Genomic DNA, 26,630 nt, shown 5'->3' with positions numbered 1-26,630 from the left:
AAGCCTCCTTGAGTTCCATGGGGGGAGGGAGTAAATAGAAAAGCAATATTGATCCACATAAATGTTGCTTTGAGGCAGGGTGGAGACAAGTGAGAGGTTTGTAATGACTGCAATCTGTAAAGAAGATTAAAAACAAACCCAGAACACTCAGCTCACCTTTATAAAAAAACAACAAAAACAACTGAGTAGATTTTGTTTGACGTAACATGTGCCTAGGAGCTGCAGGGCAGTGTGTGTGTACACTTAAAAGGCAGGAATCCTGCAAGCTGCACGTTTGGCAATGAAGAAGTGCATATGGTGGGGGAAGAGAACAGAATTCAGACCTTCCATGTCTCCTCCCCAAGTCCAGACTTCACATTTCTGGACCATATGACTTCAGACAGGTGTAAGGGTTGCATTTTTAAATGTTCCCCTCCTTTAAAGGGGGAGGGAGATCCCCACACATGATAAACCAGTGCCTTTTTTATTTTTTTAAAAATGCTTTTCTTCCTGATCTATATAGGAAAAGCTAAGGTAAAGCACCCCTGGACTGTTAAGTCCAATCAAATGCAGAGGTGGTGAGAGGGCAGGGGACATTGCCCTACAATAAGATCCCCAATTACAATCTTAACTAACATAGTTTTTTTTGGGGGGGGGAGGACGCTGCCTAATGATTTTGCTGATGATAAAGCTTCCCTCTAAACAAAGGAGAGAAGGGAAGAGCACTAGCAGGTGAATATTGATTTAGTGATCAGGAGAACAAGGAACTTGAAACTATGTCCAAATAAGCCATTCCACCCAAGAGAGGTCTTTGCTTTCTGGCTGCTCCACAAAATAATCACATTCATACTTTGCTGCAAATGCAGTACTTTATTTTTATTTTATTTTTTAAGAATCTTGTCTTGTGGATGATTTCCTAGCTTCTCCCTCTGCTTGGTTTATGCAAAAGCATGCATATGAACCAAGCAAGTCTTTCTATATATTGGTGTGATTTTGGAGGGGTTATTTTTTTGTAAAGGGAGAAAAAGTCGTTTTGCTAATTCTAATTCTCGGACACCGCAGGAGTCTGCGGTTCCAATTTTCTTTTCACAGTCTTAATGAAGACTGGACATTGGCAATAGTCACGTGTGTGTGTGCCCCTTTCGCTTGAAATTTAAAAAATCATGTTGACGGGCTACCAAGAATTATAATAACTCTCTAATGAGCACAGGAGAACTGTAGCCAATTGTGATTGTTCCGGACAAGTTATTTCATTGCAGCAATACCAAAAGGAATATAAAAATCAATCCCATCTACTGTGGTATATGATACAATTCAGGAAGGTGTTAAAAAGGAGGGGGTATCTCTTAATGAAGGCAATCACAATATGTACCCACCTTATAGATCATTTCAAAAGGGGCCAGTGGAAGACAGGATGACTAGTTGACTCCTGACAATGGGATGAAAAACACCATTTTATGGCCCTCTCCTTTCTCTCTGCCAAGCCATCCATGCCGTCATAAAGGCAGCTTCAATACTTTCAGGTGGTTCTCTCTGTCTTAAGAATTTCCAGCCTCTCTGCTTTATGGCCTTCAATGTAGAGAACCCAAGTGGTTCTCAGCACTTCATCGGCTATTTCCTGGGCAATGAAATAGGCTCCTAGCATTGTTTGAGTTGCTTTCCAGCTTGCAGGAGTACAGTAATAGAGTACAGTGTTTTTTTTTCTGGAGTAGTAAAGAGATGTTCGCAGACACAGTTCAATATCTGTTGGGCTGCTGTGGGGAAGCTTGGCTGGCAATAAGTATTTTGAGGGCAGGAAGTGCACTTTTTGTGGCCTATGTCTGCAGCATTAAAAAACACAAACCAATTTAAATGTCAGAAAGCTTCCCTCCTCCAAGGAAACCAAGGAACTGCCGGAAACATTTTTTGCAGGTATTTATTGGCATTCTTGCTAAAAGCATAAATCCTAATACACCTCAGGCAAAATGGTGAGAGGGAAACCACATGCAAAAAGAAATTCAGATCTATAAAACGAATCTGAGCACCCTATGAGCTGGTTTAACTACAAGCTTGGTTCGCACATCCTTGACGACTTGGTGTGTGTGTGTGTGTGTGTGTGTGTGTGTGAAGGTTGTACACAGCCTCCCCACATCCACCCTGTAGCCTCAATCTGTGGCCCCCAGATCAGGTTAATTCGACCTGTGCCACCCTGTGAATCATCTGCCCCATCCCAGATCTGTCCCCAAAGCAATAGATGGGGGCTGGGTTAAGAGTTTTAAAGCATTTTTTAATTAATTTTAAAAAATCTTCTTTTGTCATGCAGTTAAAATATAGTTTAAAAATACACTTTGTGGTTGGATGTCCAGCACTGCAGAGCATGGGATGTTTCAATTAACAAGCTAGTAAATATAGGGATACAATCCTGTTTGGCAGGAAGGAGGGGAGGCCTGGCAGGAAAGGTTGACTGCCAACTCACCCCGCAGCCACCTAGTAGATTCCTCCTTTTTGCAGTTCCTTTTACTTACTCATGCTTGCCACTCACAACTTGCCCCCCCGACAGCCCCAGGTTGATCTGGGCATCTCAACCCAACCTGTAGTGATCTGGGTCTGTCTCACCCGGAGTCAAGCAAAGTTCAGATTCCTCCAAATAGGCCCAATTTGGCTCGAGATTTGGGCCTTGTCCAAATCTGGTGCATGGCCCTAGTGTATATCTGAAGGGTCGATCGAGCCATCAACCTGATTTGTGTTTGCTCAAAAGTTAGCACAGAGGCTACATGAAGTCTCAATCAAGCACTTGGGCTTGTGGTTATTATCCTGCAGTTGTGGCCATTCCTAGAACTATCATTCAGGAATACTACCTTTGACAGCGGAGGCAGAACATAGGTTTGGCAAGGGAAAGGTTTCCCTCAGAAGGTGGACTCTCTCTTCTTGGAGGTTTTTAAGCATAGGTTGGATGGCCATCCATCGTGGATGTTTTAGCTGAGATTCCTACATTGCAAGGGTTTGGACTAGATGACCCTTGGGGCCCCACCCAACTCTCCAATTCTCTGATTCTCTGATTGCGTGCCAGGGCACCCGAGCCACAAAGATCCCAAAAGAACAATAAAACACACTGGTGCTGAATATTTTGGTTTATGGGTTCAAATAGGCCACAACTTTATTGGTGACAGATGTGAGCAGTTTGGCTTAGGTATTGGGGTGAAGCCAGGCTATATATTGACTCCTGCCCATCTGCAGGGAGTCCGCTGAATGGTAAACTACTGATAGGGGGTGCCCTATGACTTACATCAAATAGGGGAACCCCGAGGGGTCCCCGTAGGAGCTGTTGCATGGCAGGCAAATATTATCTTATCAGCGAAGAAGTGGTGGTGATGGTGTGTGTGTGTGTGTGTGTGTGTGTGTGTGTGTGTGTGTGTGTAGAAGACCTATAGTTCAGGGGTGGATCACATTATTTCCATGTAGTAACTGCTGTATTCAGTCCTTGGCCTATCCAGTGAAAGGTGATAGTTAGGTGATTGGAAAATCCCTGGAGATCTCCTGGCAGTTCAGATAGAGAATACTTCGACCAATGGTATGACCCCATAGAAGACAGTTTCATATATGGTAGGAAGGGAATGGGCACGCCTGGTATTTCTAGATCACATTTTTCTTTTCGGGGGCAGTGGGAAGCTCATTTTCCTATTCCAGCATTAACCTTTCACTCAGAAAAAATGGTAACCTTTCACTCAGAAAAAATGGCCAAAAAATAGGCTAGGGATCGAGTAGAAGTGTTGCGGTGAGATTTAATAATTTCTTCCTATAGTGTGAAACTATCCAGACCTATTCATACCCCACCCCTCTGGCTGGGTTTTCCCAGCCACTCTGGGCAGCTTACAGCATATATACTTGCAGAGAGTAAAGTCAGTAGTAGATGTGGGCATACCTACCAAGTTCGTGTGGGAGAAATAAGGGACCGGACCGGAAGTAGCGCTGCCGCCGTTTTGGAACTGGGCGGAGCATGCTCAGAAGCGACTTTTGATGCTGCTTTGCCACAGCTCCTGCCAAATATCACAGCCCAGACTCCTTTAACAGGATACCCTTACTGAGGAGGGGCAGGCGAAGGCAACAACCTCCCCTTCAACCAAACGAAGGCTTACCCAATGTGCCGGCTGGCCGCAGCAGGATTAAATTGCCCGTGGGACGCCCACTCTGCCAGCTAAATGGCTGGCGCTGTCCCACGGCACTGCTGACATGTTCGGCTGTGACACGGGAGAGGCGGCATGCCTCCTCCCCCTTGTCCAGGAAACCGTTGAGTCCCAGCTGCCTGGCCGCAATGCCACCCCCCAGATAAAAGGTGAGCAGACTTCTATGATCATGGCTACTGGCCATTGGTAGTATCACCCTCCATAAGAGGTAGACATAAAGGCGGTCATGTGGCAAAAGCAGCCCATAGAACAACTGTCGAATGAAGCCGATACCTATATAATATCAGTGAATATAGTTTGTGAAAAAGGCAATTAATGAAACAAAACGCCACAATTTTTGCCTCAGCCCCCAGCCCCCGCACAGCTCAAATTACAAACAGCTACTCTGTGGACGCCAGGAAAACTCGCAGTTAATTAAGTGATTCTGTCTTGTTTAGACAGATGGAGTGAGATAATTGTAAGAAGATGCTTAAAATGAAATAATGCCAGCAGGTTTAATAATGGGACTGGGGTGGGGGAACTACTTGGGCTCAAAATAAGATTGTTCAGTTTCATGCCTGAGACCTCAGTTGCCAAAGCAACATTTCCCTGCAAAAGGAAGCTGGAAGGTGTAATTTAGCTAGGGATGAGCTGGGCTGCAAGTTCCATTCACATTTCAGCCTGTTGCTCAGTCATAAGAATATTAAGAAGAGCCTTTCTAGAACAGACCTGTGGCCCATCTAGTCCAGTATCCTGTTCTCACATGGCTGTGGGAAACCTTTTTTATGTTAAATACATTCTGTTTACACACTTTAAAACTCAGGCTCTATATGTCTCTTTTATGTAAAGTACGTTTTTGGTGCATACTTTTTGCACGCTAAAATTTTATTGCGAAGCCCAAAGAGCATCATGCAACTAGGAGTTGTTTTCGTATCCACAAGCAAATTTGGGAGCATTGGATTGGGTCTGTCCACTGCAAAAAGCGGGACTAGATAAATGCACACACACACACACCCAATCTCTGCTTCTAGCAGACCTTAATAGCAAACTCAATGGACAGCATTTGCCTAATTTGCTTGCATTCAGCATGTTCCATTCTTACTTCGGCAGAAATTAATTTTCAAAATGACATTCAGCTTCATAAGTCTCCCTCACTTTCACCCACTATAGATATGCTCAAGATCCTTTATTCGGTTACACTGAATTGTCTCTTGTAAAACACATCCGGCTGAGACAAATTTTCATGTAACACTGTGAATACAATGGGAGGAAGAGAAGGGAGGTGGTGTGTATTGTTATTTCTAAGTGCTTAGAGATGGGCTCTGAGTACAAGCTTAGGAAGAACCTGAAACAAAGCATATGCTCTGTGGGGAAGGGGCAGGATCCACTTCTGCAGATATAAGAAGACATCAGTTTCCATTCTGATCCATGTTCATCACGTGAAATGCTGCTTCCGTTCTGCTGCAGTTTGGCTCCCAACTGTACTTTCCTCATTGTCCACTGTGGCAAAATTTAGCATTACTGATTACATCATCATCATCATCATTTATTACATCATCTCCCCAGCCACTCTGGGCAGCTTCCAACAAAATATTAAAATACAGTAATCCTTCAAACATTAAAAGCTTCCCTAAACAGGGCTGCCTTCAGATGTCTTCTAAAAGTCTGGTAGTTGTTGTTCTCTTCGACATCTGGTGGGAGGGTGTTCCACAGGGTGGGTGCCACTACTGAGAAGGCCCTCTGCCTGGTTCCCTGTAACTTGGCTTCCCACAATGAGGGAACCGCCAGAAGGCCCTCGGTGCTGGACCTCAGTGTCCAGGCTGAACGATGGGGGTGGAGACGCTACTTCAGGTATACTGGACCGAGGTCATTTAGGGCTTTAAAGGTCAGCACTGAATTGTGCTCAGAAACGTACTTGGAGCCAATGTAGGTCTTTCAAGACCGGTGTTATGTGGTCTCGGCGGCTGCTCCCAGTCACGAGTCTAGCTGCAGCATTCTGGATTAGTTGTAGTTTCCGGGTCACCTTCAAAGGTAGCCCCACATAGAGTGCATTGCAGTAGTCCAAGCAAGAGATAACCAGAGCATCCACCACTCTGGTGAGACAGTCTGCAGGCAGGTAGGGTCTCAGTGTGCATACCAGATGGAGCTGGTAAACAGCTGCCCTGGACACAGAATTGACTTGCGCCTTCATGGACAGCTGCGAGTCCGAAATGACTCCCAGGCTGCGCACCTGCTCCTTCAGGGACACAGTTACCCCATTCAGGACCAGGGAGTCCTCCACACCTGCCCGCCTCCTGTTAATTACTTAATGGTTATGCTATTCTACACCATTCCTTTCAATGCAGATGCTGAATTGTTGCTTCTTTCAAATAAAGTATTATCTTCCCTCACTGGCATCTCTCCCAAGCCGGCACACAGGACCCTCAGTTTTTGTGTCTGAGAGCAGCATGGGTCTCTAAAACAAAACAATACAAAACAATACAAAACCATACAAAACAATACAAAACAGGGTTTTCTTGAATGTGTGAGTGCTTCCTTCGTCTTTATGTTGCCAGCACATCTGCACCGGGGGAATGATTATGGCCAGCAAAAGAAAGGGAAATGAGAGTGTCAAAAGATGGAGGAGGGAGGAGGAATGTTTTAAGAGACTATGTTCATAGTAAATGAGAGAATTACAAGAGAGGCAGTAAAAATGTGGAAATGGAGAATATAATGATCAGAAGAGTGGGTGGAAAGAGCAAAACTCCAGAACAAGAAACGCAGGTCTGGAAGCGATAAAGAGAACAATAGACTGTAAGCAAAATAGTATTACTTGGGTAGATGGCAGTATCAACAAGGATAAGGATCTGAATTTAAGTTTTAAAAAAGAAGAAGAAGAACCAGATTCCTTGGCAAATAAATTATGGGTAATTTTAAGCAGAACAGCAACCCCATGGCTTGTGTATGTGTCTCTGTGAACATCCCCCTAGCTGAATAACCCTCAATTCCAGATGTCCTTCCACTCCTCTTGCCAGTATTTCTAACTGATTGGATATTCTTCCCATCAGTTTTGTTGTTGCTGTTTTCCAGAAGGGACCAACATCTTACTAAACTTTAAAAGCAATTTAGGGTAAGGGCGTTTCCCTACAGATCTCAGGCCTAAATCCCGCCAATAGTCACTGCAGACTAGCATTTGCAGGAATTCTCTAGACTTGCTGGATCAGGCCAGAGTTAGTCCAGCATCCTGTTCTCGCAGTGGCCAGCCAGATGCCTGTGGGAAGCCCAGAAGCGGGACTTGAGTATTAACATCTACAAAGGATGGGCAGTATTTTCACTCTTGCGTAAATACCGAAAGCACCACCTTTACGAGCTTGGCTCCTTGTTTTTACGATATCCTCCTTGCTGCTCGGTGGGCCTTTTATTTCTTTCGGTAGCTCTTCTTTCGCCCCGTAAAAACAATAGATGTTCCCATTCTCTCACATTTGAGAAAAGCAACCTGGGGTCGTAATAGGTGAGTAAAAATTCTAAGAGGCAGAATGCTAGCGAGAGGTGCCATAGTCAATATTATAGCAGGCAGCAGAGCACAAAGCAGATAGCCTAAATAATATATTGTAACTTAAAAGGCCAGGTGCAGGATTCCACCTGGACATGCAATTGCTGAAAGTAAGTAGGGGGGGGGGCAGTTGCACACAGGCAACCCTGCCCATAGCATCCTTGTGTGTTGACACTCTTTCCAGTTCCTGACATCGCCTGTGTTGTATGGGGAAGGCCTGCAGAAGCTTTCCACTCACGTTGGCTTGAATGTGAGTAGACTCTTCTGTGGGTAGCCTCCCCCATCTGATGCCCTCCAGATGTTCTGGGCTACATCTCCCATCAGCCCCAGCTACCACAGTTGCATCAGCAGTGGCTGATGGGAGCTTCAGTCTGAAGCATCCATTGGTGGGGGGACCGATACAGAGAGGGGGCACGGAAATTCAACTGAAATTGGCCAAAAGCTAAAATTAAACAGTGACATTGGACATTGGTCCGAGAAATGAGTTTCGGTTTGGCTAATAAAACTTCCCAGGGGATTTTTGCACTTCTTAAAAAGACATTTAAGCCAAATTTGGCATGTTCAGCTCACCTTATATATCTATTCTGAGGAAAAGCAAAAGCATTCCCATAGATTTAGTGGAGGCTTAACCGAAACACCAAAAATCTAGAACAGGCATAGGCAAACTCTGGCCCTCCAGATGTTTCAGACTACAATTCCCATCATCCCTGACCACTGGTCCTGTTAGCTAGGGATGATGGGAATTGTAGTCCCAAACATTTGGAGGGCCAGAGTTTGCCTATGCCTTATCTAGGATCAACATTGTGGCTATAAAACATATAGAAAGGATTGACTTGTAGTCTGACTCATGCTGGTAAGTCATGATGGTAGATCTGAGTATTTTAACTTTCTGTGAGTTGTTCCTGATCATTCCTGCTATTTTCTTTCCGACAACAAACAGGTTACTTAAAGGCATGGAACCAAAAAAGTATTTGAGCTTTTTGTCGAAATCTAAGTATCAGGGGTTATGGTTTTGAGAACAATGGCTGCCGTCCTGTACCCACTTACCTGAGAGTAAACCATATTGAATTCAAAGGGTCTTGCTACTGAGTAGATAGGCATGTCTGGAAAAAAAAGGAAATCTTCCCTGTTGAAGGACCCGGGCTAAAGTTTGCTTCAATGACTAGACACAGTGAAAATGTCTATGTGATCCCTTCAGAGAGAGCCAGTGTGGTGTAGTGGTTAAGAGCGGTAGACTTGTAATCTGGTGAACCGGGTTCGCGTCTCCGCTCCTCCACATGCAGCGGCTGGGTGACCTTGGGCTAGTCACACTTCTCTGAAGTCTCTCAGCTCCACTCACCTCACAGAGTGTTTGTTGTGGGAGAGGAAGGGAAAGGAGAATGTTAGCCGCTTTGAGACTCCTTAGGGTAGTGATAAAGCGGGATATCAAATCCAAACTCTTCTTCTTCTTCAGTCCCTAGAGTTCAGGCAAACTGTAGGATAGAGTCATAGATTTGTAGAGCTGGAAGGCTCAATCTTCTGCAATGCAGATGACCTCAGCCCATAGCTGCCAAGTTCCGGCCTGAGAAATAAGGGACTGGACCGGAAGTAGCACTGCCGCCATTTTGGAACTGGGCGGAGCATGCTCAGAAGCTACTTTTGATGCTGCTCTGCCCTGTTCCAAAATGGCCGCCGCACCAGAAGTCGCGCTGCAGCCATTTTGGAACTGGGCAAAGCAGCATCAAAAGTCACTTCTGAGCATGCTCCGCCCAGTTCCAAAATGGCCGTCGCGCCAGAATAAACCGGGGAAAAACAAAAATCCAATTTTTTTGCTGGGAACAGCTGGAAAAACAGGGGTTTCCCGGGGAATACGGGAGACTTGGCAGCTATGCCTCAGCCCCTTCTATCCTTCCAAGGAGATGACATTGCTCCCCCCCCCATATCTGTGCAATACACAGCTGTAAAATATAATTTACAAGTTCCTGCTTTACCCTGTATAAATGTTTCTTTCATCATCTACCTACAGCGAGTCCCACCAAGCCTGGGCGAGGAGGATACCCGAGTACAGACGAAGTGGTCCGGGAATCCAGCAGCACAACTGGCATGGTGGTTGGGATTGTGGCAGCAGCTGCTCTGTGCATCCTCATCCTTCTCTATGCCATGTACAAGTACAGGAACCGGGATGAGGGCTCCTATCATGTCGACGAGAGTCGGAACTACATCAGTAACTCAGCGCAGTCCAACGGGGCTGTGATTAAAGAGAAGCAGCCCAACAGCTCAAAGAGCTCCAACAAAAATAAGAAAAACAAGGATAAGGAGTACTACGTCTGATCCCGACAGCTGAGGAGAAAGAACAATTGTATAGGAATAGTCTTCATTTTATCTGAGACATTTAAAAAAAAACCGAAAACTTATTTACTTTACTTTTTATGAAGCACATACAAAGTTTAAAAAAAACAACGGGAAAAAAGAACACAGGGAATGCAATCAGAAAGGAAAGACTTTTTTAAAATAAAAATGAAAAGAACCAAGGGAAGGAAAGAAAATGAAATAAGCATTTCATAGCTCTTGTTTCGCTGAAACAGGAGTCAATAAATCCCCTTACATCCACAGTGTTTTCATTTACTCTGCCGTCTTTTTGTTGCTGGAATGTTTCTGAAGATGAAGTTGGTACCATCGCACGCTCATAAGGCAAGGAGTATTACTGCAAAAGCATCACCCAGCACACCACAAAATATAATGAACTGAAACAAAAAACAAAAAAAGATGAAATCTCTCTCTTTCTTTCTCTCTCTCTCTCTCTCTCTCTCTCTCTCTCTCACACACACACACACACACACACACACACACACACACAAAACACACAAAAAGAAGCTACCTATCAGTCTGGATTTAGCCAAAGTGCTAGCGCTTTTCTGAGGAGTAAGTTAGTCTTATTGCCTGAGAAGACTTTTGTGGTTCTACACGAGCGCTCGATGAGCAAAACGAAACCTCGAAACTGAGTTTGCCGCCCAGAGCAACGAAGCAACGACTGGAGCTTGGGTTTGAAGCGAAGCGCTGGCTTTTCTGAATAATCCACATTTTAAAAAAAAAGAAGAAAACACTTTAAAAAGGAAAAAAAGCCCCTTTCTGGTTGTGAGGAAAACAGTATAGCGGCCTTATTTTCAGAAAAAAACAATAAACAAAGAAAAGAAGTGAAATATAAGGCTTATTTTCACACACCACTAACAAACAAACCTGAGGGCATAGATGCAATCATTGGGGGGAAATTCATGCACGCTTAATATGTTATTACATATGTTTATATTAAAAAAACACATCTATATGTGCTTTCTGGACTGTGATAAGTGATGTTTTCTAGCCTGTTGTATAGAAAATGCAAACTATATCTGCTCTTCAACCATTTTTGGTAAACTCAATGTTCTAAGTGTTGCTAGGTATAGAACGTTTTAAGACATCTGGAGCAACCAACATTTCTGTTTACTTTTGCAGCCATGAGAAACTGCCACAATTTTTCTTACCCCTCCTGATTCTTTCTTTCTTTCTTTCTTTCTTTCTTTCTTTCTTTCTTTCTTTCTTTCTTTCTTTCTTTCTTTCGGTTTGCTTTTGGTTTTCACCTACAGTGTAGTGAATATACTACAAGAGAAAGTGTATGAATGTATATAAGAGTCAGCTAATTTTCTTCTTAACCTGTACAGTCTTTCTCTCTCTCTCTCTTTTTCTGTTGCAGTTCAGTTTTTCGTAGTTTGTATGAAAGAAGTGGATTTAGAAAGCAAATATATATAGATATAAACATTTTCTTCTCCAATTGCCTATCCACTCCCAGGATACATCAGCGAAACCAATCAGAAATCATGTGAATTTGCCCCGCCCCGAATTATGCGCCACACAAGTCCTGGCGATTGAAGTGACCTTTGCACTCCAGTTCACATGACATCATTGGCCACTATGTTTGGCTGTTCCCGCAGGTAGTGAAGGAAAGATTGAATTCTGGTCCAAATCTCTTTTCCCATTATATGGTGTTTGCCTGGCTTTTGGTATATAACCACTACAGTGTTGGATGGCCGGAGAATTCAGAAGTCTGCCTTTAAATTAGCTCCTCAGCTCCTCTCACTCACTTTCCTCAGTTATGGAAAGCAAAAACGGTTAAAAACTGCATGCAAAACAAGATTCCAAATTGCACATTTTTTTTGTCAAACGAAGGACTTACTCTTTTATTTTACCACTTCTGTTTTGTTACTGTAAAACCTCTATCCACATCTTTCATCTGAGCTTGATCTTAAATGAAATTTCCTCTTCTACTAAGCTCAGCTGGTTTACTGGTTTGGTAATAAACATACTTTCAGTTTCACTGCATTGATATGCGTCGAAACATTTAATGCATTTTGGTTAAAGATCTATGCCATGGATCTGCATTCCCCCCCCCTTGGTGTCATTTCATTAAAACGACTGCTCTGTTGGGTTCCCAACAATAAGTCATTGTGTACCATCTCACTTAGTGAGAGAGATACAAGAGGAATATATTAGGCCGAAAGACGTGAGCTCAGTAGAGAATCAGCTGTATCTTGGAAGGCCTCCTGTGATGAGTACGATTGTTCGCACTTTACAGACAGGAAGAAGGAATTTAAAATTAGCTTTAACCAGCAAGGCACCTTATCTTCTTGTACGCTGCTCACTGCCACTGGGGCAAAACACTGGGAAATGGAGGAGCTTTCAGTCTTCAACACAGCAATACTGTCAGAAAAGAAAAAAAAGTCTCGGTATTGCCACTCTTAAAAGTTGCCAAATGATTTGATTCATGCTGTATATGTCAAAGACTTTTCTTTTCCTTTTTTGGTGATGCTCGTGAATTTCTGAAGGCTACACATAGCATTCAAGTTAACATAAAACAATAGTCGGTCCAATCACACCCCTCATGTGCCACCATTGTGAATTTACCTTTGCTGAGGGCAGGACGAGGAATGAGGACAGCCATGAACCGTTGGGGAAACCTGGTGTTGGTATCCAAAGTTAAACAAGCCAAAAATAAGTGAACAAATGAGTGTTGGATTTTCCGTGGCAGTAAGGCCACGTGGAAGGGGATAGAGATTCTAAGCTTGGGCTTTTCCACCAGTGCTGAATGGCGAGGTGGTTTTGTGACTTCATGTATTGACTCTGTTAACTCACCTAACTTTGTCAGATTGTTGGTCCCTCACCCCCAAGCAATTAACACAGTTACTTTAAAGTAATAAGTGATAGGGGATTGCTATTTCTAGCAAAGGTGATTTGAAGCTGTTTTCTGGAGAGTTACTCCTGTTCTTCCTTGTTGATTTTGTGATTTTTTTAAAAAATAACGAACAAAAGAAGTGTTTGCATTTATCAAATGTTGCAGTAGCTATATTAAAACAATTTTCTCTTTTCAAAATGCATAACAAATACATTAACCCCATCTCTATAATAACCTAATTTGTTTGACTAAGGCTGCAATCTTATGCACACTTAACGGGGAGTGAAGTCCCATTGATATTGATGGACCTTCTCCCAAGTAAAGATGCCTAGGATTGTGCTGTGATGAGATGGCTTCGGGTTGTTTTTTATTATTATTATTATTATTACTGTATTGTGTTGCCTTTTTTTTAACAATACACTAAAATAATGTGTGAAATTATTCATTCCCAAGATATCAAAAAAGAGGTCAGAAGCCCTTAACCTTATAGTGCTTTCTGTGATAGATATTTACAATTTTTTTTATTTGTTGCAAGGCCAATTTATCCATTATTGGAAATGCTAAGCAAGTGGAATTTACCGTTTTGTTAATAAAATGTTTCTTAATACAGTTGCTGGCTCATTATTTCCTCACCCCTTTCTGTGGTTTGTATACTATTGCTGCCACCATTCAGCATGTCCATGACGCTGGTTAGATGCTAGGCCCCACACCATCTCCCATAAGTTCCGCCCTTCAACTTAACATGGGGACCCAGAGCCACAACTTTCTCTATGTCATCTCCCACTGCTCAAAATGACACTCATTGAATCAGTGTCAATTGTGGCTGGAGCCCATTGTTCCTGGTAGGGCAGAAGGCAGGGAGGCCAACAGCAGGTGGCGCCAGAGCCAATGATGGGCAGACCTGACCAGTTCTAGTTTTCTCCCCCATCCTGCTCCTTGCTGAGTTCTACAACGGCAAGATCTGAGACTAAGGAGGAGGAAGCAGTTCCACCCCCTGGACAGGTTGTAAGTAAGAAAACGGGTATGGGGGGGGGCTGACTGAGGTCAGTGGGGTGGTGCTTTATTTGCCCTTCACTGCTTTGTAGGCATCCAAGTAGGGCACATTAATATATGGATCAGTGCAACAATCGAATCAGCAGTACTTTCAGGGTTTCTGCACATATTCCTTGTTCAATATTAGGAACTAAATCATGGGTCAGCAAACTAAGGCCTGCAGGCCGGATCAGGCCCAATTGCCTTCTGGATCCGGCCCGCGGATGGTCCGGGAATCGCCGCATGGATCGCCAGCGCGCACGTTCTTTCCCTCTCCCTCCCTCTCCCTCACATGGCGGCGGCGGCGCCTCCTCCCTCCCTCTGGCTTCTCCCCGCCCTGCCTAGAGGAGGAAGGGGGCTGGGCTTTGTTGGTGCCGGCAGCAGCAGCGCTCAAGCGGCCCCCATTTTAAGCAGCTCCTCTCCAGAGTCCTTTTGCACGGTGCTCATCATCCCGCCGCTGCCGCCAGCCCCTGCCGTTCGCAAGACAAGGAGTTGCAGTTGGCTGAGCACCCCTCTCCGGAGCCCTTTTGCCTGCCGCTCATCGTCCCTCTGCCGCCACCTCCACCAGCCCCTGCCGCTCGCAATACACGGGTAAGCAGCCATGGTGCCCCTTGCATCATTCCCCCCCCAAAAAAAATAGTCCGGCCCCCCACAAGGTCTGAGGGACAGTGGACCGGCCCCCTTCTGAAAAAGTTTGCTGAAACGTGAACTAAATGGTCCGTTATTCCAACCAGAGCAGGCCCTACCGTTAGGCAGAGTGAAGCAGTCACCTCAGGTCACAGATTTGGGGGGATGCAAGTGGGTAGGATCTCCTCAGCCACATGGTGCCACATGGCTTGTGATGTGCTCTCTAACCTCACCTGCTGCCCTCAGGTATAGTGGATGATAATGTCCCATTGTCCGTGTTCACCTGCTTCTCCACATGGCTTCTGTACATGGGAGGGGAGGGTGCCATCCTGTCCTTTGCCTCAGGCAGCAAAACATCTTCAGCCAGCCCTGATTCCAACGCTTAGCAGGGTGGCCCTAAAAATAATATTCCACTGAGGGTCACTGTTCTGTTTGAGTTGTATGTACTTTGAGGACTCTCTGTGTTCCAACCAATGACTTAGGAGGGTGCTTGAATGTGCTCCCAATTAAAACTCAGCTGTTTCCTTTGCCCTCTCTGGTCATACACTTGGGCACACAGAGGCTTACTTTGACGTTTCCATTGCAGCAGCTTTCACCGGTGAGTGGGTGTTTTAACTGAAAAGTGAATTGCCTCTTCAGGAGAGCTGCTTTCACACGTGAGTAGCTTTGTGATGGAAGGAGACAAGAAATGCATAGATGAGTGGATGGAAAGAGCCATGGGAAGCTATAAGTTCTGGCTAGGGTTGCCAGACTCAGTAGAGGACAGGACTTCTGTGCCTTTAATTGCCCTGCTCTCTTTTGAGTCTGGAAACCTTATAGAGAAACCAGCAGACCCTTTGTTTAATTTCCAAGCAAAGAGTCTGCTGGTTTCTCTTTAAGGTTTCCAGACTCAAAAGAGAGCAGGGCAATTAAAGGCACAGAAGTCCTGTCCTCTATTGAGTCTGGCCAACCCTACTTCTGGCTGATTCGTTCTTTGAGGGCTGTCCTTCTTATTACCCCACAGCAACTACATGAAAGGATGCTTGAAAGAAATTCCTAATGAAAATTCAACTGGGACATCACATGGTCACGAGGGGCATCATGACACCTTAAGTGTTTCTAATAAAAAATAGTCTTAGGTATTGAAAGTATTCAAATTAAAACCTAGAGATCGTATTGGTGCACATGGAAAGGATGTGGTCTGACACTTGAGGGAGAAGGGCTGTAATTCAGCAGTAGAGCACCTGCTCTCCATGTAGATGCTCCCAGGTTCAATTCATAGCAACTCCAGGCAGGGCTTGGAGAGGTACCCCTTCTGGATAAATAGAGAGCCATGACCAGCCAGTGGGAGTGCCACTGAAGCAGATGGACCAATGGCTTGGCTCAAGCCTTGCCAAATGTAAGGTGGTCCTTTTAAAATGAGATTCAGAAGCAATACAAAACACAAGTGAGTGAGAAGATTAAATACAGTGGTACCTCAGTTTGCGACCGCAATCCATTCCGCGGAGGTGGTCGCTCCCCGAAGGCGAAGCGCCGATAGAGCACTTCTGCACACACACACACACACACACACACACACACACTGCGCAGATCGCGTCTGCGCATCCGACGCCGCGGAACCCGGATGTAAACACTTCCGGATCTGCGGCGGTCGCAAACAGAGGTAGGTGTAAACCAAGGTTTGACTGTATTTCATTCTAAAACAGCAAGCAATATATACATACCAAGCATACACTTCAATCTGCCACTTGGAAACCCTCAAGAAGTGGCGAAATGACTCCCCCAGGCAGCCTCAGGTTGCATGGCCCCCACGGCTGTTCAGTCCGTGCCCAAAACCATCCGATTTATAGATAGATAGATAGATAGATAGATAGATAGATAGATAGATAGATAGCCCATGTGGCTTTCCTGATAGGCTATGTGCAAGTCATACATTACTGGCTATGTGAAGATTATTCATTAGCCACCCTCTCCCAATGCCTCACTTTGTCTAGACAATGTTCAACATCAAAGAAGGTGCCCAGTACTATCACTTCCTTTCAACAGATTAGGACATTAAAGGCTGTTCTCAGCCATCAAAGAGCTTAACAAGAGATAGGGAAATGGAAGGAATGGGCAGGAAGGATCACTAACTCCTCGGCATACAAATATCTTCCAGATAGGTTGCCCATACAGCAGCTTGATGATGATGATGATAATTTGTACCCCATCCATCTGTCTGGATTGCCCCATGGGCAGCTTTCAATACACAGTGGTACCTTGGTTTAAGTACACAATTGGTTCCGGAGGTCTGTACTTAACCTGAAGTGAACTTTCCCACTGAAAGTAATGGAAAGTGGATTAATCCGTTCCAGACGGGTCTGTGGAGTACTTAAACTGAAAGTACTCAAACCGAAGCGTACTTAAACCGGGGTATGACTGTACATATAAACATAATAAAACCTTAAACCTTAAAAGGCTTCCCTATACAAGGCTGCCTTTAGATGGTTATATAATTACTCATCTCCTTCATATCTGAAGGGCATTCCACAGGGTGGGTGTCATTACCGAGAAGCCCCACTGTCTGGTTCCCTGTAGAGTCACTTCTTGCAATGAGGGAACCACCAGAAGTCCCTCGGTGCTGGATCTCAGTGTCCAGGCTGAATGATGGGGGTGGAGACGCTCCTTCAGGTATGCTCTTGGGTTCTTACATACACAGTTATGTTTGGCCTAAGCTGTGGAAGGTTTTATAGGTTATAACCAGCACCTTGTACCATGCCCTATTGTATTCCCGTTGACCACCCTCCATCAGGAGAGCTCTTTGCTTCAGCATGCCCACCTATTAACATAAATTCAGATCTCTTCATTTAAAAGCCATCTTGGCCTATATAGGCAAAGAAACCAGTTGCTTGACATTACATTGCATAATTAGAGCAGGTGCATATTTTTTTAAAGAATAACTATGCTTCCATTCACATCTTCTTTTGGAGCTAATTCTTTGGGAAGTAGGTAGGCTCGCCCTTTAAATGTGAACTGAATTGTATCCCCCCCCCATCCCTACAATGGAGAGACATCAGGATGTGTGTAGAAACCCTCCCAACACTCTCCTAGGAAACTGGAGAAGGGCATGGAGACATCCCTCTCTTTCCATGCTGTACGGTGTTATTTGCTAAACTGAAATATGACTCAAGAGAAACTATCTCCTTTCTTCAAGAGCCTCAAAAAGGCATCTACTTTGATGTTTTGCCACTCGTAAGTACCGGTAAATTAACAAATTGGTTAAAAGCCAGGTAATAATCAATTAGAATGTTTTAATTAACAGCCTAGCTGCTGCTCACGGTACCTAGACACACAATCAAAATCTACAAAATAGCAATGTTTAATCTTAACGTCATCCCATCACCCCTTCAAAATGGAAAGCAGTTCTCTCCAGTGGTGGGCGGTGGGAGGAAGATTAAGAAAATTAACTGATTTCATTACAAAATAAAAAATAAAAAATCATCCCAGGGTAGACAGTACTGTATTTTCTTTTCTCAGAAAAGATATTGAGCAGGTACGTTGATCCCACCCCCCAAAAGATGTGGCTTGGTGTTTGATCTCATGTCGCAAGGAAAGAACTTGAAGCAATTAAGGAACATTGCAGTAATATATCTGGCTCATTAAAATTCAACCTGGAGCAAGTTTAGAATTCTAGAGAGCTAAAGGAGTCCCTGCGGGATTGGCCAAACACTTCAGGTTTGCACCGTTTGATTCTGCTGAAAGATTAATATTGCGATCACCATTTAAATGAAACGATTCCACGGAATAAGAGTTAGAACTAGCAAGGAAAGGAAGAGGAGGAGCAGAACGTACAGCCACATCGTAAATAAGAACCCCAAGAAAACAAGTTGTTGGGGGGGGGTTAGAGTTGCAATTTCAGATTCCAATTTGGGTTGCGGGTGGGCCCAGCGAGTGCAGCTGTGTCCAAAGGCCAGCTCTCTTGGCTATATCCCAGGTTAAACGGGTGAGATGCAGGCAGTGTATTTTAAGAACATTTGCTGTGATCTTTTTAATACCTTCCAAGAATTGAAGGAGCAAAAATGCAATCTTCCCATCTGTCTGTAGCACAGGATTTCATTTATTTATTGCTTGGTTTATTTATTGCCTTTATATTCTACCCTTTTCTTACAGGAGTTCAAGGTCCACAACAACCCTGTGAGGTAGGTTAGGCTGAGAGGCAGTGACTGGCCCAAGGTCGCTCTGTGAGCTTAATGGCCAAGGGAGGATTTGAAGCCTGGTCCCCCACCCCCACTCCCAAGTCCTAATCCGGCAATCTAAACACTGCATTTCACATGCATTCAACATCCCTCTTTAATGGGCTCATACCATCTGATTTAAGAATGGTTCAAAAAAGCAATTGCTGTGGGCCCCATAATCTGAATTGGGAGTGTGTGGTAGGAGGGGGGTTAACTGCCCTCCCCCCTCACCAAAATCACACACACAACTTCTCTCCAGAGGCAAATTCAGCCACGGGGAGGAGGGTGGTTTTTGTTGGGATCATGGCAGGAGAAGCAGAAGCTAACCTGCTCCACTGTCCAGACATGCTGTGCATAGCTGCCAAGTACCCCGTTTTCCCCGGGAAACCCCCGTTTTTACTTACCTTTTCCCGGTGGTCCCCCGTATCACTTCGTCTCCCGTTTTTCTCCATTATTTTCTCCTGCCGGTGGCCATTTTTTTTCTTTCCGATTTGCCCTTCTATGGGCACCAAAAATGGCCACTGCAGGCTTCAAAAGTTGCATCTACGCATGTCCGGAAGTGCATAGACGCGACTTCTGGTGTTGGCGGCGGCCATTTTTAGTGCCAATAGATGGGTGGAGCGACACCGGAAGTTGCGTCAATGCACTTCCTGACATGCGTACAAGCGACTTTCGAAGCCGGCGGCAGCCATTTTTGGTGCCCATAGAAGGGCAAAGCGACACCGGAAGTTACGTCGACGCAACTTCCGGTGTCACACGGCTGCCGGTCCCGGATTCTGCAGTCCGGGACTTGGAAGGTAAGATGCTGTGGTCCTAGTTTGGATTGGTGGAAGCCACAACGACATTAGCAGTTTAAAGCTACGCTTCATGTCAAGCACCAAAACACATTTAACGTAATGTACATTTTGGCTTCCAGCCGGCCCTATGGAGAAAGCCGATACATCAAAAAGGGTACAAAAGTTCAGAGCATTCTTGAGTGTGTGTGACACTGAAGTTGTCACACAGAAGACCTCAACGAAGAGGCCCACCTACCTATTTGACTGCTTCCTGTTCCACAAGCAGTAAATATATTCCTTCTTAAATGGGCTTCCTCATGACCCTTCCCTCTCAGAAGAAGCCATCTCCCCTTCCCACTCTCCTCGCACCCCAAGCTGGAAGGACCACATCTCAGTGACAGAACATCTACTTTGCATGCAAATGGGCCAAAATGTGTAGACCAGGGTCTCCAAACTAAGTCCCGGGGTCCGGATGCAGCCCAATCGCCTTCGCACAAACAGTCCAGGAATCAGCATGTTTTTACATGAGTAGAATGTGTCCTTTTATTGAAAATGCATCTCTGAGTTATTTGTGGGGCATAGGAATTCATTCATATTTATTTTCTTCAAAATATAGTCAGGCCCCACACAAGCTCTGAGGGACAGTGGACCGGCCCCCTGCTGAAAAAGTTTGCTGAACCCTGGTGTAGACAATACTGGTCTAGATGCACCAATGGTCTCTGTCTCCTGCACACCTTTCATCAACTTGTAGGGAATTGCTGGCACCGGCATTAGTCCAGCCAGAAGGCCAGTATTTGGATGGAAGACCACCTAGATTCATATATGACATCACATGCAGAACAGGTGGGGGTTGCTTGGGGGAAAAGACTTTGTAAGCCAAATTGTGACCCCTGCCAAGCATGATGGGCCAGAAGCTCCCTACTGCTGACCTGGAAGAAACCTCTCTTATCCTGCCTGGGGTTCCTTCAAGGAGACCATAGTCTGAAAGGGAGGAGAACATTGTGTCTTCCTGCAGTCACCTCTCTTGTGGCTGCATGAAGGCTGTTTTGGCCTTTTTGCATGATCCTAAGCAAGACCCAGGTGGCGCTGTGGGTTAAACCACTGAGCCTAGGGCTTGCTGATCAGAAGGTCGGCGGTTCGAATCCCTGTGACGGGGTGAGCTCCCGTTGCTTGGTCCCAGCTCCTGCCAACCTAGCAGTTCGAAAGCACGTCAAAATGCAAGTAGATAAATAGGAACCGCTACAGCGGGAAGGCAAACAGCGTTTCCATGTGCTGCTCTGGTTTGCCAGAAGCGGCTTTGTCATGCTGGCCACATGACCTGGAAGCTATACGCCAGCTCCCTCGGCCAATAATGCGAGATGAGCGCGCAACCCCAGAGTCGGTCACGACTGGACCTAATGGTCAGGTGTCCCTTTACCTTTACCTTTTAAGCAAGTCACTAGCTGTTAGCCTCAGTCCTCCTATCTGTAAAATGGGTGCAGGAGTGACCTACAATGCATGACTGCTGTGACATGTCTGTTAAAAAAAAACATTTTTGAATTTAACATGCTGTTGAGATGGTAGTGGTAGCGTAGAATGGCACAAAGGAATTTCAGAGCCCTAGTCACTCTGCATCCCAATGTAATGTATGCCTGCAATTATTATTATTATTTTAAAAACTGAAGTGGCTTGCAGAGCATTATAGAAACTGACTCCATACTTTTCAAATCATTGGTATAATGAGACATTTCCTTGCTCCCCCTTCAGGTGTGTGTGTGAGAGAGAAAGAGTGACTTGTTCATGCATTATAATGATTTCTCTCCTTCGCCTTAATTTCCAGAAGGCATAACAAAAGTAAAGACTTAAAACACTCCCCTGTTAAACTGGATTATTATGTGCAAGAGAGTAAAAATGGCATCTCAACGAGACCATTGCAGCCTGCTGGGTGAAGGAAGGGCTTTCAACCCTTGAAACCGGAGCGTCTCAAACGAGCCAAGAGATTCCTAATGAAGGAGCTGAGCTGAAATATGTATATGCATGAATTCATGTATAATTTAGCCTGTTCTGATCGGGAGAAGCATCCTGAACATAAATATAGAGAGTCTCTGATAGTCGAGAGCTGAAGAGCCCCTTCCCATAATAAAAGGATAATAATTCCCTCATCCATTTTTTATAACTCTGTAGCATTAGCGGGTAGAAAACCCGCTCGCTGAAAACAGGGTCATATAATAAATCTGAGAATTTCTTAGCCTTCATAGACCTACCGAGAAATATTGCTGTCTGCCACTATGGAACACATTATATGTGAGCAAGACAAAAAGGATAGTAACTTCGCACAAACAGCAGATGAAGTGGTAAAACTGTTTCTGCAGTGGGGATACATAGATATGATTTAGCATTTCTCTACGTAAAAAGCCAAGCAGAAAAACAGTGGTTATAAGATGAACACACACAGACACGCACACGCACGCGCACACACACACACACACACACACACACACACACACACCACATCAGGGAGAATGTGAGAGGATGTTGGAGCAGACCATGGCTTAGCCCACAGGCCTGGCTCAACCATTAGGTGGAAGGATGCAGCTGCCTCATGAAAGTGTCACACACAGAATTGTGGGATCCTGAGGGTCATCTAGTCCAACCCCCTGCAGTGCAGGAATCTCAGCTAAAGCACCCATGGCAGATGACCATCCAACCTCTGCTTTAAAACCTCCAGGGAAGGAGATTCCACAACCTCCCGAGAGAGACCGAACACTGCTGAACAGCCCTTACTGTCGGAAAGTTTTTCTGTATTTTTAGTCAGTATCTTCTTTCTTGTAACTTGAAGCCATTGGTTTGAGTCCTACCCTCGAGAGCAGCAGAAAACAAGGTTGGTACCTTTTCCATGTGACAGCCCTTGAGATATTTGAAGATGGCTATCATTGTAAGCAATTTCTTATTACCCAGGCGGAGGAGAGGCATTGGTGGGCTTTGCTGCCTCGGGTGTAGGGACTGGGGGAAGAAATTATATTCAGCTCACATTTAAAGGGCAACCTACCAGATCCATGCCTTCCAAAACGACATGGGAACTTTAATATACCCATCCCCTGAAATTCAAACTCCTCTGAATTTTGCGACGCATTTGTTCGGACAGGTAACGTGTACAAAAATGCATATACTGAGGTAAAGGGTGCAGAAAAATGCATATATTGATGAAAATAGCATGCAGAAATGCATTATGTCAGGAGAAAATTACTTTGCAAACAATGTGCACATTAGGCAAAATCTCCTAATAAACTTGTGTTTGTTGGGAGAAAGGCGCACTAAAATGCTGGTGAATATTAACAAGGCCTTTAGCGAAATTTACAAACTGATCAAGAAATGTAGAAAATTGAAATGGAGACCAGGAAATAGAGAAACAGAGAAAACTAAATGGACAGATCCGGCCATCCCCAAAGGACCCCTTAGTTAGTTATTTCATTTCATTTCATTTCTGAATTGCTTCCTGCGAAACATCTTGAAGGTTGTTTCATGGCTATTAGTAATGATGGCTATATATTACCTCCTGTCTCAGAGGTCGTCTGCCTCTTAAGACCAGATGCTGGGTAACATGTGGGGGGGTAGGGTTGCCAGACTCAATAGAGGACAGGACTTCTGTGCCTTTAATTGCCCTGCTCTCTTTTGAGTCTGGAAACCTTAAAGAGAAACCAGCAGATCCTTTGTTTAATTTCCAAGCAAAGGGGGTTGTAGTGCTGTTGCAGTAGAGTCCTGCTTGTAGGCTCCCTATTGGGTCATCTGGTTTGTCCCTGTGGGAACAAGATGCCAGACCAAATACGCCTTTTCTTTCATCTAAGAGGGCTCTTCTTATGTCCTTCCAGCTTTCCCTTCATTGTTGGTTCTCCAATAGCAGAGAGGGTCATGGGCCAGTTTCACCTGCTGAACAGCAGCCTGAAGGGAGAGGGCGGATTGACTCCACCTGCAACTGATCAGCCTTCACAGAGGAGAAGACACTGATGAGAGCCAGCTGGCCCTGGGAATCTTAAACAGAGTACTCAGCAGCAGTCCAATGCCGGAAACAATGCCTGCGTGTAGTTCCTAGCCCTACCTTGCTGCTCACCATCTGGATTCCCTGGCCTCTGGACTTCATATGTGGATTCTGCTTTCAGGCAAGAGTTCCTCACAGACTCCTAGCCCCTGATTGCTCGGCAATGGAACGCTTCTGTCTACGGCAGAAATGGAGGTCAGAGGCAGTAATGTATCTGGACATCAGTTGCCAGAAACTACAGGAAGAGAGGGTGCTCTGGTGCCTAGGTTCTGCTTGTGGCCTTCCTATGAACCTCTGGGTGGCCACTGAGAGAGCAGCAGCATGCTGGATTACATGGGCCATCAGCCTGATCCAGAAGGGCCCATCTTACGCTCGTACGGTTGGGAATGGATCAGTGGAGGTTTTGGATTTTCTGGATCCAGATCGCTTCCATTTCACCCACTGCATTCGATGAATGAGGTGGTGGGTGTATGCCAGTCCTGGAACTGGCGTAATTCTTTTTGTTCCCATTGGGATCTTTCAGAGAGAAAGTCTGAGCAGATGGATAATGCCATTTTCTGCCCAGCCAGTACGAGCCCAATAGGGCTCAGGATTTTATTTTATTTTTAGTGTTCTTATTAACTTGTTTACCTTTTATTTTTTGTCTCCCTTGCCCTCGCCCTCCCAAATATTTGGGTGAAAGGATAAGTATCGGTGAAACCTTCTGAACAGAATGCTCTAATGCAGGCACGTCCAACAGGTAGATTGTGATCTACTGGTAGATCACTGGACGTCTGTGGTAGATCACTGATAGATCACTGGCTCCCCCCAAAGAAGCTCAACAACTTTTGTCTCCCCTAATAAAAGCTCCACATTTTTGCCCTGCACCTCCCAAAAACGGTATTTCCTTCCTCCCTAAAAAAGTTCAACAGCTTTGACCTGAACCCCAAAAAACAGGGCTTTCCTTCCTAAAAAGAAGTTCAACTTTGACCTGAACCCCCAAAAGGGAGTAGATCACTGCCAGTTTTTAACTCTGTTAGTAGATCGCAGTCTCTTGGGAGTTGGCCACCCCTGCTCTAATGCATTGATGGGGAGGCGAAGGGTCTCCCCCTTTATCACTGGGTGTGTCAACCCTCACTTGACTCTCATTCCCAGAATCGAGGGGTAACGAAGGAAGCGAATCAAGAGCCTCAGAGTCCTCGCACAGTCCTTTTTGCTGAAGAGAAGAAAATATGACACTATTTATCAGTACTGCTCTCGCAATAGCAATAAAATGAAATTAGATCTCAGTGTACGTGGGCATTATTTGAGCTATAGACAGAACTGTTGACCTTCACACAAATGATAAACACGCCCAACCAAGAGACTCCCTTCCATTTGCAAAGGCCGTCTCTCATATCAAAGGTGAGAACGGAAGAGACTTTGCTTCCTCTGCTTAAGAGGAGAGGATATTGTTGTTCTTTCCCCCCTGATTTTTCTGCAAAATAATAATAATAAAATAATCAGCCAGTGCTGAGGTTGGCCTATGGCCTAACAGAATTAATGAGTGGTGAATCCTGTATTGAATGGACCCCAGAATATTTCCCTGAGGATATTTAGAATGAGCTGCCTTATACAGAGCAAGTGTCGCTACTGAGCATTTCATCCACGGTGCAATGGGTGTGTTTTCATGTTTGGAGAGTAAGATCTGAGAAACGTTAGGATGAGGAACAAAGGAAGCCGCCTTATGCAGGGGCAGAACGATTGGTCCAGAAAACTCAGTGTTGTTCAACACTGACTGGCAGTGATTCTCCAGGGTTTCAAACAGAGGACAGTTTCAAACAGAGGACATTCCCAGCCCATCCTGAAGATGCCACATTATCACTGGGTGCGTCAATTCTACTAGGTGTGCATGCACAACTTTAGAGAGTTTTTGGAAGGCTAAAGCAATTTCTTCAGAGGATCCCGCTTCCTCACAGGATTATCCCTCCCTGCCTGCTTCTTCAGATGTTCTTCAAGAAAGTGTGGCCAGGAGCCATGAACCAGTGGTGGATGTGACTACCTCGCACTCCAATACACATGCATTCACACACAGAGAGGCATAGAGCCGCCCTTCCTGAGTTGATCGGGGAAGTACAGCTGAGGTGGGTGATTATTGCCCTGTTTCCACGTGTCAAACTATCAAAATGGTAAGTTGGCAGGTGGCCATTTGCACCTCCTTCTGGGCACTAGGCTCCACCCACCTAGGGGCATACGAAGGGGGGCGAAGGGGGCAGGCTGTCCTGGGTACCACTTGGGGGGGGTGACAAGATGGCCTGCTGCCTCCCCCCAGCTGTAGAGTGCCCATACTGACTGAGGGCTCTGTTCATGCGGCATCCGTACAGGCTGCCGCTCGCACGTGCTGTCCATACAGGAATCCTCTTGCACGGCAACCATACGGGCTGCCGTGCATGCGCAGTCCATATGAGATGTCGCGTATGCGCAGTCCATACGGACGTTGCATGTTCGCAGCCGGGCGGTTCGCCCCGCCCCTTGGTGTCCCGCCCCAGTGTCGGGGAGGGTTCCTCCACCACTGCGCCCACCCCAGCATAGAATCTGCTTTAAGGTTCTTCTTTCTTTTGCCAACTTGTGCAGGTGGCACACAAATGCGCTTAGCTCATCCAAGTGGAGGTTAGTCACCTTCTGTTTGAAATCATTTGCAATCGATGCAAGGAGCAAGATTGTGTGTGTTGAGCCTCCTCTGAACCTAATGGTAGAGTGAGAGTGGAGCCAGATTTTGCTTTTATAAGGCTTGAGTAGGGGACATGATTTGCCTCAGAACTGGGGAGGGTGCTAGGAATTGGCGCTTATAGATTCCCCCCAACATTTATGCACTTCGTCCCTCTCCATGTTTTGGTTGGCTGTTTTGAACAGAACCTCGCACGTTTTGCTTCTCCATGAGCTCTCCAAGAGGTATTCTGCAAAAAGTAGGGTCCCTTTACAGCAGGCATCCCCAAACTGCGGCCCTCCAGATGTTTTGGCCTACAACTCCCATGATCCCTAGCTAACAGGACCAGTGGTCAGGGATGATGGGAATTGTAGTCCAAAACATCTGGAGGGCCGAAGTTTGGGGATGCCTGCTTTACAGCATGGCGAGAGAGCCTATGCGCAGATATGTCCAGCATGACTTCCCTAGGCTCAACATAATCAAG

At 45.3% G+C, this 26,630-nt stretch overlaps 1 protein-coding gene across 27 annotated transcripts in view; it reads left to right on the top strand.

The window, feature by feature from the left end:
• NRXN1 (neurexin 1) overlaps positions 1–13,447 on the top strand; it is a 947,796-nt gene extending 934,349 nt beyond the window's left edge. For all 27 annotated transcript variants that reach the window (XM_060273115.1, XM_060273114.1, XM_060273113.1 and 24 more), the window contains one exon: positions 9,659–13,447. In XM_060273115.1, coding sequence (XP_060129098.1) covers positions 9,659–9,963 — 305 coding nt within the window. In that variant the 3' untranslated portion in view covers positions 9,964–13,447. The remainder of the gene's footprint in view (positions 1–9,658) is intronic.
• The last annotated feature ends 13,183 nt before the right edge of the window (positions 13,448–26,630 follow it).

This window comes from Zootoca vivipara, chromosome 3 (assembly GCF_963506605.1).
Source record: "Zootoca vivipara chromosome 3, rZooViv1.1, whole genome shotgun sequence".
In the NCBI taxonomy this organism is placed as follows: Eukaryota; Metazoa; Chordata; class Lepidosauria; order Squamata; family Lacertidae; genus Zootoca; species Zootoca vivipara.
Note: the sequence above shows the minus strand (reverse complement) of the source record. Positions and strands in the feature narration are given on the sequence as shown.